Source organism: Echinops telfairi, unplaced genomic scaffold, assembly GCF_000313985.2.
Source record: "Echinops telfairi isolate 266 unplaced genomic scaffold, ASM31398v2 ScPeMD7_23;HRSCAF=83, whole genome shotgun sequence".
In the NCBI taxonomy this organism is placed as follows: domain Eukaryota; kingdom Metazoa; phylum Chordata; class Mammalia; order Afrosoricida; family Tenrecidae; genus Echinops; species Echinops telfairi.
The window spans coordinates 21,636,412-21,650,115 of NW_022103920.1; the positions used below are offsets into that span (position 1 = coordinate 21,636,412).

At 41.5% G+C, this 13,704-nt stretch overlaps 1 protein-coding gene across 1 annotated transcript; it reads right to left on the reverse strand.

Moving 5' to 3' along the window:
- Positions 1 to 2,247: 2,247 nt before the first annotated feature.
- LOC101661832 (hyaluronidase-1-like) lies at positions 2,248 to 12,504 on the reverse strand. Its single transcript, XM_013005938.1, is given in 4 exon segments — positions 2,248 to 2,693; positions 10,181 to 10,274; positions 11,558 to 11,601; positions 11,604 to 12,504. Coding segments are annotated over 4 exon segments (1,485 nt in total).
- Positions 12,505 to 13,704: the final 1,200 nt, after the last annotated feature.

Sequence of the window (13,704 nt, forward strand, 5' to 3'; positions counted from 1 at the left end):
GTAGGCCAGGCGGTACTTCAGCTGTGGGTTTCTGAGACTGCAAATCTTTACTTGAGCAGAAAGCTCCACCTTTCTCCTAGAGAGCAGCTGGTGGGTCCCAACTGCTGACCTTTAGGTTGTAATCCATGACACCACCCCTCGGGCAGCAGGATGCTGGACCCCAGGTGATGTGCTGATTAGGAATTGGGCTGTGATCTTCATGGTCTGAAACCACCGGCAGCTCCATGGGAGACAGACCGGGCTTTCTACTCCCATAAATAGTTATAGTCTCAGACACTCGTAGGGGGTGGCCATGAATCACCACTGACTCAATGGCAGTGAGTTTGGTTTTTGAGTATAGCATGATACTAACAAAATAGGGGGATTTAGCAAAGACCCTTTTATTTAGCTAATTATATTTCACTACTCCTTGACCTCTTAATTCTATGTAAAATAGATAAACGGACAAATTGAACTACCTGAATAAAATCTGTTTACTGCTGCTCTTTCTGAGCCCAGAATAAATAAGTATGAAAACATAGTATTTTAAATGTATCAAGTAGGGAAACATCTTCTCCAGTGAGAGAGTAAAATAGCACAGTAGTTATTGGGGCCGTTGCGTAAGATGATCTAGATTCTACACCAAAGTCAGGGCAAGTGAAACCGAACCACAGACATGTTTCAAATGATTGGTTGTTACTGAGAACTGAAAGGAAATGAATTGCCTCGATATGGAGAGTTTGTTAAACCAACATGTTCTCAATCAAAGAATTTCCCACATAAATCCAGTTTCATTTGGGGCCTAGTCGGGCTTCCCTCCTAATTTCCAAGAGCCCCAGTGATCCTTCGGGTAAAATTGAACTCTACAGCATCCAGTGTAGATCTCCTCTCACCTGCATAATTTAATTGTCCTGGAGTCTCCTGTGAGGTTTATGAATTCTGAACTTATGCAAGGCAACGAGCTGTAAAGGAATAGTTGCTTTCTTTAGCACCCGCATTATTGTCTCTCATGTCCCCTCTGACCTTATTTCAAATTCTTCAATTTGCTATGCACTGCCCTGATTTAACACTATTTTAGCAATCAGTCACTAAGCATAATCGGTGTTCTTGTACTCCCCCAAAAGGCTAAGTGTGTGTTTAGTTTTAAACTATACACACTTTATCTCCTTTGACTTCCTTTATCACAGTGGTTCTCAACCTTCCTAATGCCATCGCCCTTTAACACATTTCCTCATGTTCTGGTGGCCCTCCAACTATAAAATTATTTTCATTGCTACTTCATAACTGTAATTTTACTACTGTTGTGAATTGGGCGACCCTTGTGAAAGGGTCGTTCGACCCCCAAAGGGGTCGCGACCCACAGTTTGAGAACCACTGCTCTAGAAACTTCGACTCAGTCATTTAAGAGAAGAGATACCTTAGCTCAAAAACCTAGTTTGAATGAAGTTGCTTAGTGACCTGGCTCCCCTCTCCTTGCCCTCTTCCTCTTCCATCACCCACATGGGCCTTCTGGATGCCACGTGGGTCATGGGACACTGAAAAGACACTGAACTTCTCTGTTTCCTAGTCCAAGAATGCTCTCTCTTGATACTTTGCTGACCTGCTTCTCCAGCAGCCTTTAGAAGAGGTCTGATTTGACTGGGCAAAATGTTTGCCATCAAGTTGATTCCAATGCACAAGGGCACCACGCATGTCAGAGAAGAATGCCACATAGGCTTCCTTTTGGAAATAGATGGTCAGACCTTTCCCAAGGGACCGCTGCATAGGTTTCGACTTAGCCACATTTTGATGAGTAGTTGGGCGCTCACCCAGTTCCCACCCCAGGATGTCTCTTCTTGACTCTCCTGCATAAAACTACCAGAGTTCCCACGCTACCTAAGCCCTTCACCCTGAGTTCTTATTCCCTCAGCACTTAATGCCATTCCTTACATGGGGTGAGGATGGGGTAAAAATCACATAAAAAATGGAATGACAAGGTAATGGAATTTTTCTGCAGACTTTTGGAAGCCCCCTTGTGTCTGTGCGGCTGTTTATTTATGATTTACTTGCTGTTGCCATTTTCCCACAAGAAGTGACTCTCTCCAAAGGCAGGGATTGGATACATCCCTCGTGGTGCTTCCTACCTCCTAGTTCCTTATGGCTAACATCAATTAAGCTAACTCAACGAATGGGGTCAACAATTTTCTTTCCACCTTTGAAGTCAATAGATTTATTTAAAAGGTTTGAAGTTAAAAACAAAAAAAAAAACACTCTTTAGTCTTCAGGAATTCAAGGAAAACCTGACATAGTAAGTTTTCCTACTATGAAAATACCGAGCATAGACGCAGATAAGGTCAGAGTGAGAAAAGCTGAGAGATGGCAGCTCGCAGTGGATGCCTTGTGCTTCCCTCCCAAGAAGTCCGAAGAGCGCTGCTGGCAAGACTGTCCGTGCCAGCCATAGTAGCAGTGGCACACAAAGTCACCCTTCATGTCTTTCACTGCCTTGCCCTTTTTATCATGAGAAATGGTGTATCTGAAGCTTGTACTTGGGACATACTTCTTACTGCTGCTTTCAGGCACGTACACGTAGGAGGAGGACTCCGGAGTTTTCCGAACACACCTTCAGTTATTGTTTCACAGATGTCTACTGCAAAGGGAGGCTGCAAAGGTCGTGTTAAGAGCATAATGGCTGACGAGCCAGTCAGGGTGCAGTGTCGCAACGATGAAACACACAACTTTCCTCTAGTTCTTGAATGCTCCCCGCACCCCCATCATGATATCAGTTCTACCTTACAAATCTGGCTAGACCAGAGGATGTACACTGGTACAGATAGGAACTGGAAGCACAGGGAATCCAGGATGGATGATCCCTTCAGGACCAGTGCTGAGAGTGGCAATACCAGGAAGGTAAAGGGAAGGTAGGTTAGAAAGGGGGAACCGATCACAAGGATCTACATATAACTCCCTCCCTGGGGGATGGACAACAGAAAAGTGGGTGAAGGGAGACGTCAGACAGTGTAAGACAGGACAAAATAATAATAATTTATAAAGTATCAAGGGGGAGGGAGGGAGAGTGGGGGAGGGAGGGGAAATGTGAGGAGCTGATATCAAGGGCTCAAGTAGAAAGAAAATGTTTGGAAAATGATGATGGCCAACATACGTACAAATGTGCTTGACACAATGGATGTATCAATGGATTGTGATAAGAGTTGTACCAGCCCCCAATAAAATGATTTTTTTTTAAAGGTACGGAAAAAAATTTAAAAGAGCATAATGGCCCAGTAACTCCAAAATAGACTTTTGCATGGTTAAACAGGTACCTTGTTAGAAGCATGGAGAACTATATGTATTTAAATCATTCTCAATATGCCATCCTACTATCCAGGTGGTGTATTAATGCCCAAAGTTGTGGCGTCAGTAACACTGAAAAGGAGCCTTCATTGTTTAAATGGGAGACTTAGCCTTGATAAAAATCACATGAATGGTAACTGCCTTTGACTAGGAAACCTATTATTAATCAATTCCATATCATGTCTGGGGCAATATGAGTCCACATTTTCCCATGTGAGAATATTCCTTAACTGAGAGATTTTTAGTGACATTTTGAAAAGATCATCATCAAATGGGGCTATTTTGCAAAATGTACTTGTCATTGTGAAACATTTTCAACCCTGGTACTGAATGCATGTTAACTTTAGATTTTTGTTTGTCTGATTGTTTTCAGTAACTTGGGTGAGGGTTCACACCCCAGATAATTAGTGTTGGATTCCATGGTGTAAAGTCCTCTCAGCACCCCTGAGATGTCTCACTGAATGTCCTCCGTTTCCCTTCTCTAGGATCTAATAGTCATTGCAATGGCAACATTGAACTCACAGAGAAGACTCGTGATTAAAGGGCTTATTAAGGAAGCTAACTTGTCGTACAGCCAACAAAAAAATGCTTAGGGTTGCAATGCTATCAGGATATGTTACAGAATTCCTTGGGTCTGCTAATAACTGCCCAGAGACCTTACAATATCGCTAAGCCTCAACCTGAAGGCATTCAGCTCAAGCTTTGGGGGTCAGCAAACTGAGCTCCCTGGATTAAGTGCCCAGAGGCCCCTCACCCCAGTAAGCCTCAGCCTGAAGGTGCTCAGCTCAAGCTCAGAGGGTCAGACAGCCAAGCTTCCCCAGCGATGTGTTCAGAGGCACCCCACTCCACAAGCCAGCCTCCTGCTCAAAAGCACTCACGGTAACTTGCTCCATGGGTTGGGAAGTCCTCCACTCCGTTCTATGCTCTGAGTCCTGCTTCTGATGCAGGCCCTCTGATGTTACAGCCATCTTCTGTGTCCAGCAGGTTCACTGGGCAGAGAGCCCGGTCTAGAGGACTCGCTCCACCTGTAGCTCTTGATAGAAATGAGCTCCCTCTGCTGCTTCGGAGGGCTCATTGCACACACAGCAGGATTTTATACATAGCAGGACTCCACTGCAGGAAATCCTTGTGTAACACAGTTGAATCCTACAAGTACCTTCCCTTACCTTCTTACCAGATCCATGCAGGAAAGGGTTGTTCAGTGGCAGCTAAAGATTTTGGCTAGATGATCAACATTAAATAATTAACTGCCCTGGCAACCCCCATCAGGTTTTTTCTATCTGCCAAGTGTCCCCATTCTTCTATCTCTCCAGAGATAACCTTATTCTATGCCCCATGGGAGTCCCCATTAGTCAGAATCACTCAGTGGCAATAGATTTTTAAAACTCTACTTGCTATTTTTAAATGTATTTGAAATTATAGTTTTTGATTTATTCATTGACCAAGTTATTTTCCAAGAATAGTTTTAATTTGAAAGCAACTAGAATTTTTTGTCCACCTCTTTTGTTATTTTTTTCTAATTCCATTTCATTAGAACAGATTGTAGAAGTCAAGAGAAAAAGTCGGAGAACAGTTGATAAACTGTTGCAGTGAGTTACTGACGAGCTGATGGTTGCTTGGTTAAAGTCTGCATGTTTTTTAAAGGCAGAGAGAAGAGAACTTGACGGTGAATTAAATATGAGAGTGAAAACAAGAGGGAAAGGTGGCTTGAGAGTGTTGCTCCTGAGACACTGAATTAAGGGGGTGCCACTTCGAAACTACCAGCAGCTCCTTTGGGAGAAAAGCAGGGCTTTCTCCTCCCACAGAGAGTTTTGTCTTCGTTTTGTTGCTTTGTTTTTTCAACTTAGTACATGTTGGATCATTAGAAGCAACATGTGGAGCAATCTTGCTTTTGAAACATTTGCATAATTTTTTGTGTGAAATACATATATGTATTTGATAACTTACTTTTCAAATTCAATGTTTTTGAGATGTTTTCACTAAATTGATACATGTAGCTGTGGCATGTCCACTTTAGCTGCTTTGAGTACTTTATAGCCCATATATATCATGATTTATTTGTCCATCCTAATGTTGCAGGGGGTAGAATATAGACGATCGTTATTTACAGCAGAAGCCCTAGATACCTGTACTAGGATGTACCGATCAATGGCATTTGGTCTGTTTCTTATTCCATACAATGTTTCTTGGTTGGTGTCTTTACAGAAATAGATTATTAAGCCTTTTGCTGCGTCCCAGTGAGTTCAAGGCAGCAATCTTTTGCTTAGTGGTGGAGCAGTCCGTGTCCACCATCTAGGGACCACAAACAATGTTCATTAGACCGTGACATATAGAAATTGAAGTATGCGGTCAAAGAACTTCTCAGTCAAAATGTTGTTCTCGTTGCTGGTGTTAGGTACTGTTGAGTCTATTATGATTCATAGGCACCCAATGTGCAACTGACAAAGCACTGCCTGGTCTTTGGTCATCCAAAGAATTGTTGCCATATTTGAGCCCCATACTACAGGCACTGTGTCAATCCATCTTGGACAGGGTCTTATTCTTTTTAAATGACTCTCTCCTGTACCAAGCATGATGTCCTTTTGGTGTTTCTTGATCTGATAATGTGTTCAAAGTTCGGAAGATAACCCTTACATTCTAAACCACATTCTCGTAGTCCATGTCCCGTGTGTTCAATATTCTTTGCCAATAGAATAATTCAAATGCATCAATTATTCTGCAGTCTTCCTTATTCATTATCCAACGGTCACATGCATATGAGGTGGTTGAAAGTACCATGGCTTAGATCAGGTGCCCCTTATTTCTCAAAGTGACAACTTTGGCCGTCAACACCTTAAAGAGGTTCCTAAACAGATTTCCCAAAGGCAATATGATATTTGATTTCTTAACTGCTGCTTCCATGAGCATCGGCTATGGATCCAAGTAAAATAAAATTTTTAATGTCAACCTCTGTTTATCACAATGCTGTCTATTTGTCTACTTGTGCAGATTTAGGGTTTCTTTACATTGAGTGCAATTCATCCTGAGTATGACAACCTTTGATCTTCATCACAAGTATTTCCGTCATCCTCATGCTCAGCAAGCAAGAGTGTGTCATTTGCATATCACAAATTGTTAATAAACGTCCCTCCAATGCTGAAGCTACTCTTCATCATATTTATATTTCAGCTTCTCAGATTATTTGCTCAGCATACAGATAGAATAAGTATAAAGAAAGGATATTACCCCAATGCACACCTTTGCTGATTTTAAACCATGCAGTGTTCCCTTGTTCTCTTTTACTTCTGGGTCATGTATAAGTTCCTCATGAGCAGGATGAATTGTTCTGGAATCCTCATTCTTCTCAAATTTGTTCATACTGGGTTAAGATGCATGCAGTCAAAGGTCCTTGCATAGTCAAGGAAACAGGTAAACTACGTTCTGGTATTCTCTGCGTAGAGCCAAGATCCATCTGAGATCAGCAACGATATCCATCATGCCACATCCTTTTCAGAATCTAGCTTGAATTTCTGTTGACGTGGTGCTGCAATATTTCTGCAATTATCTTCCGCAATAATAGCTTGCATGTGATATTAATGATATTATTCCATAATCTCCACATGGTGATGGATCATCTTCGTTTACAAATATAGATCTTTCCCAGTCCATTGGCCAGGTAGCTGTCTTTCAAGTTTCTTTGCAGAGGCTAAGGAGTGCTTCTGGTGCTTCATCAGCTTGTTGTAACATGTCAACTGGTCTTCTGTCAATTCCTGGAGCCTTATAATGCCTACTTTCACAAGCTTTCGTTGATTAGGTTATCCGATAATCAAATAAACACAAGCATGTGGGCATGGGCTTTCACTTGAAGTCCCTCTCGGCTGCAGTGCCGAGTCAGTGCTGGCTAATTGAGCACTGAGAGGCTTCCTCTTCACTGTGCTGTGCTCCATACTTCCTGCCCTTCTGCTTTAGGCAGTGCCACCTTAGTGACTGCTGGCTTCATTGACTAGATCCTTTCCCATCTGCAGCTCAGTGTCAGCAATTGGCCACCATGTTTAATACTCAGGGAGTGACACTTTAGTTATTATGATGATCTCTTCCAACCCCCAATGTGTTACTCTTGATTTGGAAGTTTACATTTTTATTTAATGGAATGTAACATTACCTTGGATATTTACCTTTTTTCTGTTTTTAGATTTTAAAAATGGTGTCTAAAGAGACACTTAATCATTACTAAATATATAATTAGCTTAAACTTTTAGTAGAAAGGATTTTAAAGTATCCACTTCTTATTTTTTTTATGTTCCAATAAAACTTTATTCACAAAAATAGGAAGGCTGGCCAGATTTGACCTGCTGACAGTACTTGGTAACTTCCCAGCTAGACAACAGCTCTATTCCTGGATGTGCTGATACTTACATGGACAAGCTCTCAGCTGAGTTGTAGTGGAGTACCATCCTGGCTGAGAACTCAGCCCTTTAAACCCACAGGTCCTCACCACCCCCGCATACTAAGCTGTTGCTGTTCTTGCCCATCTCAACATTGGTTATAGGTCTGACATCAGATTCTGATAAAGTGGCAGAGAACTGAAAAGACCATGACGAACACTTATCCTAGGTCGAGATCCTTTATGCATTTTTAACACAGCAGCCCTACTGAACAGTGCTATTATTACTTCCATTTTCCAGTTGAGGAGACTAAGGTTGGTTCAAGTCCTTTGGTTTGTACATGGCAGGGTCAGGATTCTAATGCAGGTGCCTTTATCCCTTCACCCTTTATCCCTTCACCACGTTGCAGCTGTTGGAGGCACTGAGCTCAGTCTGGTTCACGGCAACCCCATGTGACAGAGGAGAACTGCACTGTAAGGATTTCCTGACTATCATCTTGACCAACGCCAATTTTTAACAAAGGAGACAGAAATGAAATCCACATTCACGAAGGTCAAAAATGATTCTTTGAAAAAGCAATTCCATGAAAGCAAACAAGTTAGGAAAAGAAAATTAATCTTAGGGAAGAGAACTGATAAGTGACCCAAGAACTACATCTTCAAAAGCAGCAAATTGTAGACCATTTATATCTTAAAAATCTAACGGAAAAAATGAAAAAGAAATAAGATTAAGGTTCAGAGATGGTTTTCAACCTATTTTTTAAATTAAAGTCCTGCTGTTATTTTATGTTAATAAATTAAACATCTGATGATGAATTACCAAAATTGATTTAGGAGATATAAAACATAATTAAAACTTATCATTACATTAGGAAAGATATTAATTACCATCACAATGATTTCTAAAACAAAACATTCTCTCATTTGAGTTATTTTTACCTTTTAAGGATTGGATCATTTTCATGTTATAAAATTGATCCAGAGCAGGAAAAAAGAAAATGGAAAACTCACCCACGTTATCCTTAAAATATAACCTTAATACATATCAAATAAATAAGTCAGTTTATATATAACCTTGGAATATTTATATACTAAAACATAACTTGGATCAACTCAGAGTGAAGAATATGGTGGACCCGTTTTGCTAATGAGTGTGATGGCAAATTTAAGTCAGGGCTGCACACCTCAAAGGCAGGTAATGACCTGGCACCAGCTGAGCAGTAGAAGCCTGTCACAGAGGGAAGCAGCTGGGCCACTGAGAACATTTTAAACCCCTCATTTTGTAACACTGTCAAATAAGCCAACTGGTTTGTCTTCCCCTAACGCAGTATGAGCCAACAGAACACATTCTTATACCCAACTTTTGTGCATAAGCCTCTTGTTAGTGATCTCATGTCTATGTCAATAATAGGAAGCTTCTTTGCATCTCTTTGTCTACCAAGCCACCAAATAGAAATCTGATTCAGATGAAATGTTTGTCATTTTTCTGCTTAGAAATAGCAATGTAACCTTGGAGGCTTTGGGGAGGGACCCTAAAAACAAAGACATATAGTCATTCTCAGGAATAGCTAAAACCAAGAATCCACAAGTCTACATATTAAGGAGCGGCAGGGGGTGGGGTTGGTGAGTGAGAGAGAAGCTATCTTAGAGGAAGTACAGCCAGAATGTTCCTTAGAAGTATGGTAGTGAGGCTTTCATTAACATAGTTTGGATGCATCATTGCAAGGGTGGGGAAAGTTGAGCCTGGGGGTCATATAAGGCCCATGAAATCATCCCACCATCGCATGCCACACCCAAGAGAAGCAGCTCCTGCCACCATATTCAACTCCAGACTCATTGCCCTTGAATCAATTCTGGCCCATAGCCACCCTACAGGACAGGGTAGAAAGGCCCCTTGAGGTTTCTGAGGCTGTAACTCTTTAAGGGAGTAGAAAGCCTCATCTTTATCGCTCGGATTCTGGTGATTCTGAGCTACTGGCTTCATGGTGAGCAGCCCAGCGAATAATCATTAAAGCAATAGGGGTGAGTTAATTACGTTTGACCGAATATAATAGGTTAATTTTTAAGTTGATAATTTTGTATGGCCCTCAGATGATGTTATAACTATCCCAATGGCTAGGTAGAAAAAAAGGTTCCCCACCCCTACAGACGAGACCAGCCCCTAGAAAGGATGTATTTGGTAAAGTGGAACATCAGTGAAATAGAGGAATATCCTCAAGGAGATGGATTGACCCAGTGGCTGCAACAATGGACTGAAACGTAAGGACAGTTGTCAAGACAGCAAAGGACCAGACAGCTCTGTTCTGCTGTGCAAGCAGTGACTATGAGTCAGGACTCATTCGATAGCTCCTAACAACGATAAGCTCTGAGTCAGACCTGCTCGATGGCTTTTAACTAAGTCAGATGAGCAGACAATGGACAACCGTTTGGATCTGAGGTGAAACCAATCAAACGACAACAACAACGGCATCCAGCATACCTTCAAGATGTTGGCAAAGAAATCATGACTTACCTTTGAAATGGAATACTCAGATCCTCCCCACAGTATTACTCCTGCTGCCCCCAGAGCCGCACTCTCACCGATTTCATGCAGTGAGCCTTCCTAGATCAGAGAAGTGTCAGGAATTGTGCCTGCCCAACCATATTAGTCACCGACGACCGTTCAGGAATGACGCGCGACCCGTCAACTACGGAAAAGAAGACATGACGGAGAAGTGTTATCTTCACCTCTGAAACGAAGGGCTCAAATGCAGAATAAAAAATTGCTGGAAAAGCAGGATTCACTCTGGTTTGGGATTTAACACTGGATAAATATGTATGAGGCATCAAGGACTATTCGAGACTTAGCAGACATAAAAAAGAAATGGAGGGCAATTTCTGACCTCAAGAGACTGCTTTAGTCTGGTGGTGGAGGCAGGCATGCTTAAGTAATTACAATGTAATAAATATGTATGAGTATTACTTGCCGTTAGTGGCCATCGCATCAATTCTGACTCATGGTCAGCCCACTTGCTTCAGAGTGGAAGGGTGCAATACTAGGGGTTCGCGGCTGTGACCTTTTGGAAGCAGGTCACTACGCTCCTCTTTGTAGGCGTGTCGTCAAGCGCTTATCACGTCGCACCCCCCAGGGACTCGTGTGAGTAGTGCCCATTCTATTAGTAGCATCTATTGTTGGCTCACTGCCATCAATCCCAACTCATCCAGAGCCTATAGGACAGAGTAGAACTGGCCCCTGTGGGTCTCAGAAACTGCAAATCCTTATGGGAACAGACAGCTTCATCTTTCTTGTAATCTGTAACTCATTTACACCGTTAGGTCTCCTGATATTTTTTGAAAGATATGCATAGTTCTTCATGGCAGGGTCTGGGAAGATTTCCTTGAGGAGGTGAAGCTTCAGATGCATCTTTGAAAATGAGTAGATATTCACACAGCATTGTCACTAACCACTCAAATCATATGGCAGCCTCAGAGAGACAAAAATATATGGAATCTATACTTCCCATGCCCATTAATTTAATCCATTGGAACATAAAACTGTAATGAAAATAGGTTGATGGTTAATAATTTATCTCAAGCTCTGTTGTCCACATTTTTTATTCACAAAATTGCTGCTAAACTTTCATATTGAAAAGGTTGACCCTGAGTTTTCTCTCTGGTTAAAATCGATTTCTGTTACATAATGCAGCTTAAGCTTAACAAATGTTTTAGGAAACCCCTTTAAGTTCATGTGAAGAAACAAAGGCCTTTCAAAATAGTGTTCAATAATACTTTTTACAGAATTATCTGAAAACACTTTTTACCTAGAGGTTGAGTAGGAATGCCATTAAATTTCCAGGATTCTTTGCTGCTACTGTGGTTTCTTTGTTTGATGGGAGTGGCTCTTACCTGTGACAAGGCGACAGTGCTGTGTAAATACCACGGCCTGGAACAAACACTGGCAGAGCAAAGTCCTGTCCTGCCATTTCAGCGACCCTCATGGCTTCTCTCACTCGATAATGGACAAATTTCAAAGTGTTTACACTCGAATTCAATATTTTGTCCAAATAGATGGAAGGATATAGCGCGCTGCTTTTGTCCCACAGCCACTGGAGATGGCTGTTGCGCAACACCTCTTCCTTTGGGCAGTTCCCTGTGTAGTTCTCTGGATTTAACCTGTAGTCATAATTATAGCAGTCTGGGTAGAGATAAAAGCCCCACAAACAGTTTGGTCTCATTTCTAAAGCCAGCGTGAGGGTAGTGTTCATCAAATTCCTTCCAGCATTTTCAAATTCCTGCTGAGCAACTGCCTGCACGTTCATTTCTGACCAGTCGGGATGGTGGCTTCTGGTGAAGGCGAGGGATTGTTTTTTATAGATGATCCTATTGCCCCAATTCCTATCCCATTGGGGTTTCCAGTTTTCCCAGTCAATGACAACCAGTCCTTCTGACCTCCACTGAGGGATAGCTTTCACAATGTCAGCAGCATCTTTCTTAAGGTGCCTGGGAAGGCTTATGTTCTGGGGTATGCCTCCATGAAAGGGTTTCCTGTCACTAGAGAAATAAGGGTAATAGCCTAATTGATTGGGGTAAAATATGGCAATTGTTGATCCACTTTGAGTCTCTAAAGGATTGGCTATAATATTAAATAATGCAAGATGTAGATCCACGTGGAAGAAATGCTTGCACTGCATTGTGGGCGCAGCCCAGAAAATGTTGAAAGGGTGGTTCTGGACCACCGGAGGCAAGGCTGGTTTGAGAACTGGATGAGTGAGCACGCCCGCTGCTGTCCAGCCAAGTTCGAACACGACAAAAAGCATCAGCACTTCTAACCGCTCCTTCCGCAGGTTACACATGGCTCTCAGTCTGCACCATGCCAGCAGTGTCCTTCCAAACAAGAAGGGAAAAGAAATGATTCATCATGAACTCACATGACCTTTTAATTGTATGGTAAATACATTACAAGTCAAATAAAACCACAATGGTGTCTAAGCTGTCTTTTAAATGCTAAACCTACTTTCTTTTTAATGTTTTTGTGATGAATCACTATGCTTTAATTATGTTCAATTTGTAACAATTAAAATGCATCCTGTATATTATATATTCACAATTTGATTCATAACAGTAGAAAAATGACAGTTATGAAGTAGCAACAAAAATAATTTTATAGTTTGGGGTCACCACCACATGAGGAACTGTATGAAAGGGTCGCAGCATTACAAAGGTTGAGAACCACTGAGTTAGAGGGAGCAATACCTAAGCAACACACGAATGCACTAATACGGAACTGCTAACTTCCAGGACTATGATCACTGTGTTGTTCAGGCATTGCTCCTGGTAATTCCTAGTACACGTTTGTCTCCAGGTCTCTTCCTACTTGGGATAGTCCTTCTAATTGGGATCGTACAATATTTGCCCTTCCATGTTGAACCCAGTATTAGAATTTAATTTCTCTTTAGGATTGAGTAATTTTCCATTGCACATACATGTCACATTAGTTATCTATTGCTCTGAACATTAACACTTAAGTTGATATGGCTATTATAAGTAATGCAGCCATGAATATTAGTGTTGTGTAGTGTTCTGAATTAGATAACACTTGAAGAATAAAAGATAGAGTTCATTTAACATAGTTATTTGCATATGAACATCATATAGCACAAATGTATAATTTATAAAAATCATTTATTATGAAAAAATTAAAAGATGAATTCAGTTTATTGATATGTAACCATATGTCAAAAAACCCTGGTGGCATCGTGGGTTAAGCTTTGGGCTGTTAAGCGTGAGGTCTGGGGCTCACCAGGGACTCGAAGGAAAAACACGAGGCTCTCTGCTCCCGTAAAGATAATAGGCATGAACACTCAGAGGTGCAGTTCCACTCTATTCTCCAGGACTCTACTGATAAGAATTGACTGGAGGGCAATGGCAGTGAGTAGGTCTCATGTATGGTTTAAGCTGAACAAGTGTGAAAACGGAGATTTTTTGTGGTTTAATAACTTGAAGTGCGTTAGCAGGAGGAACGATATCTAATGAATAAACACTAAAGTCAAAAG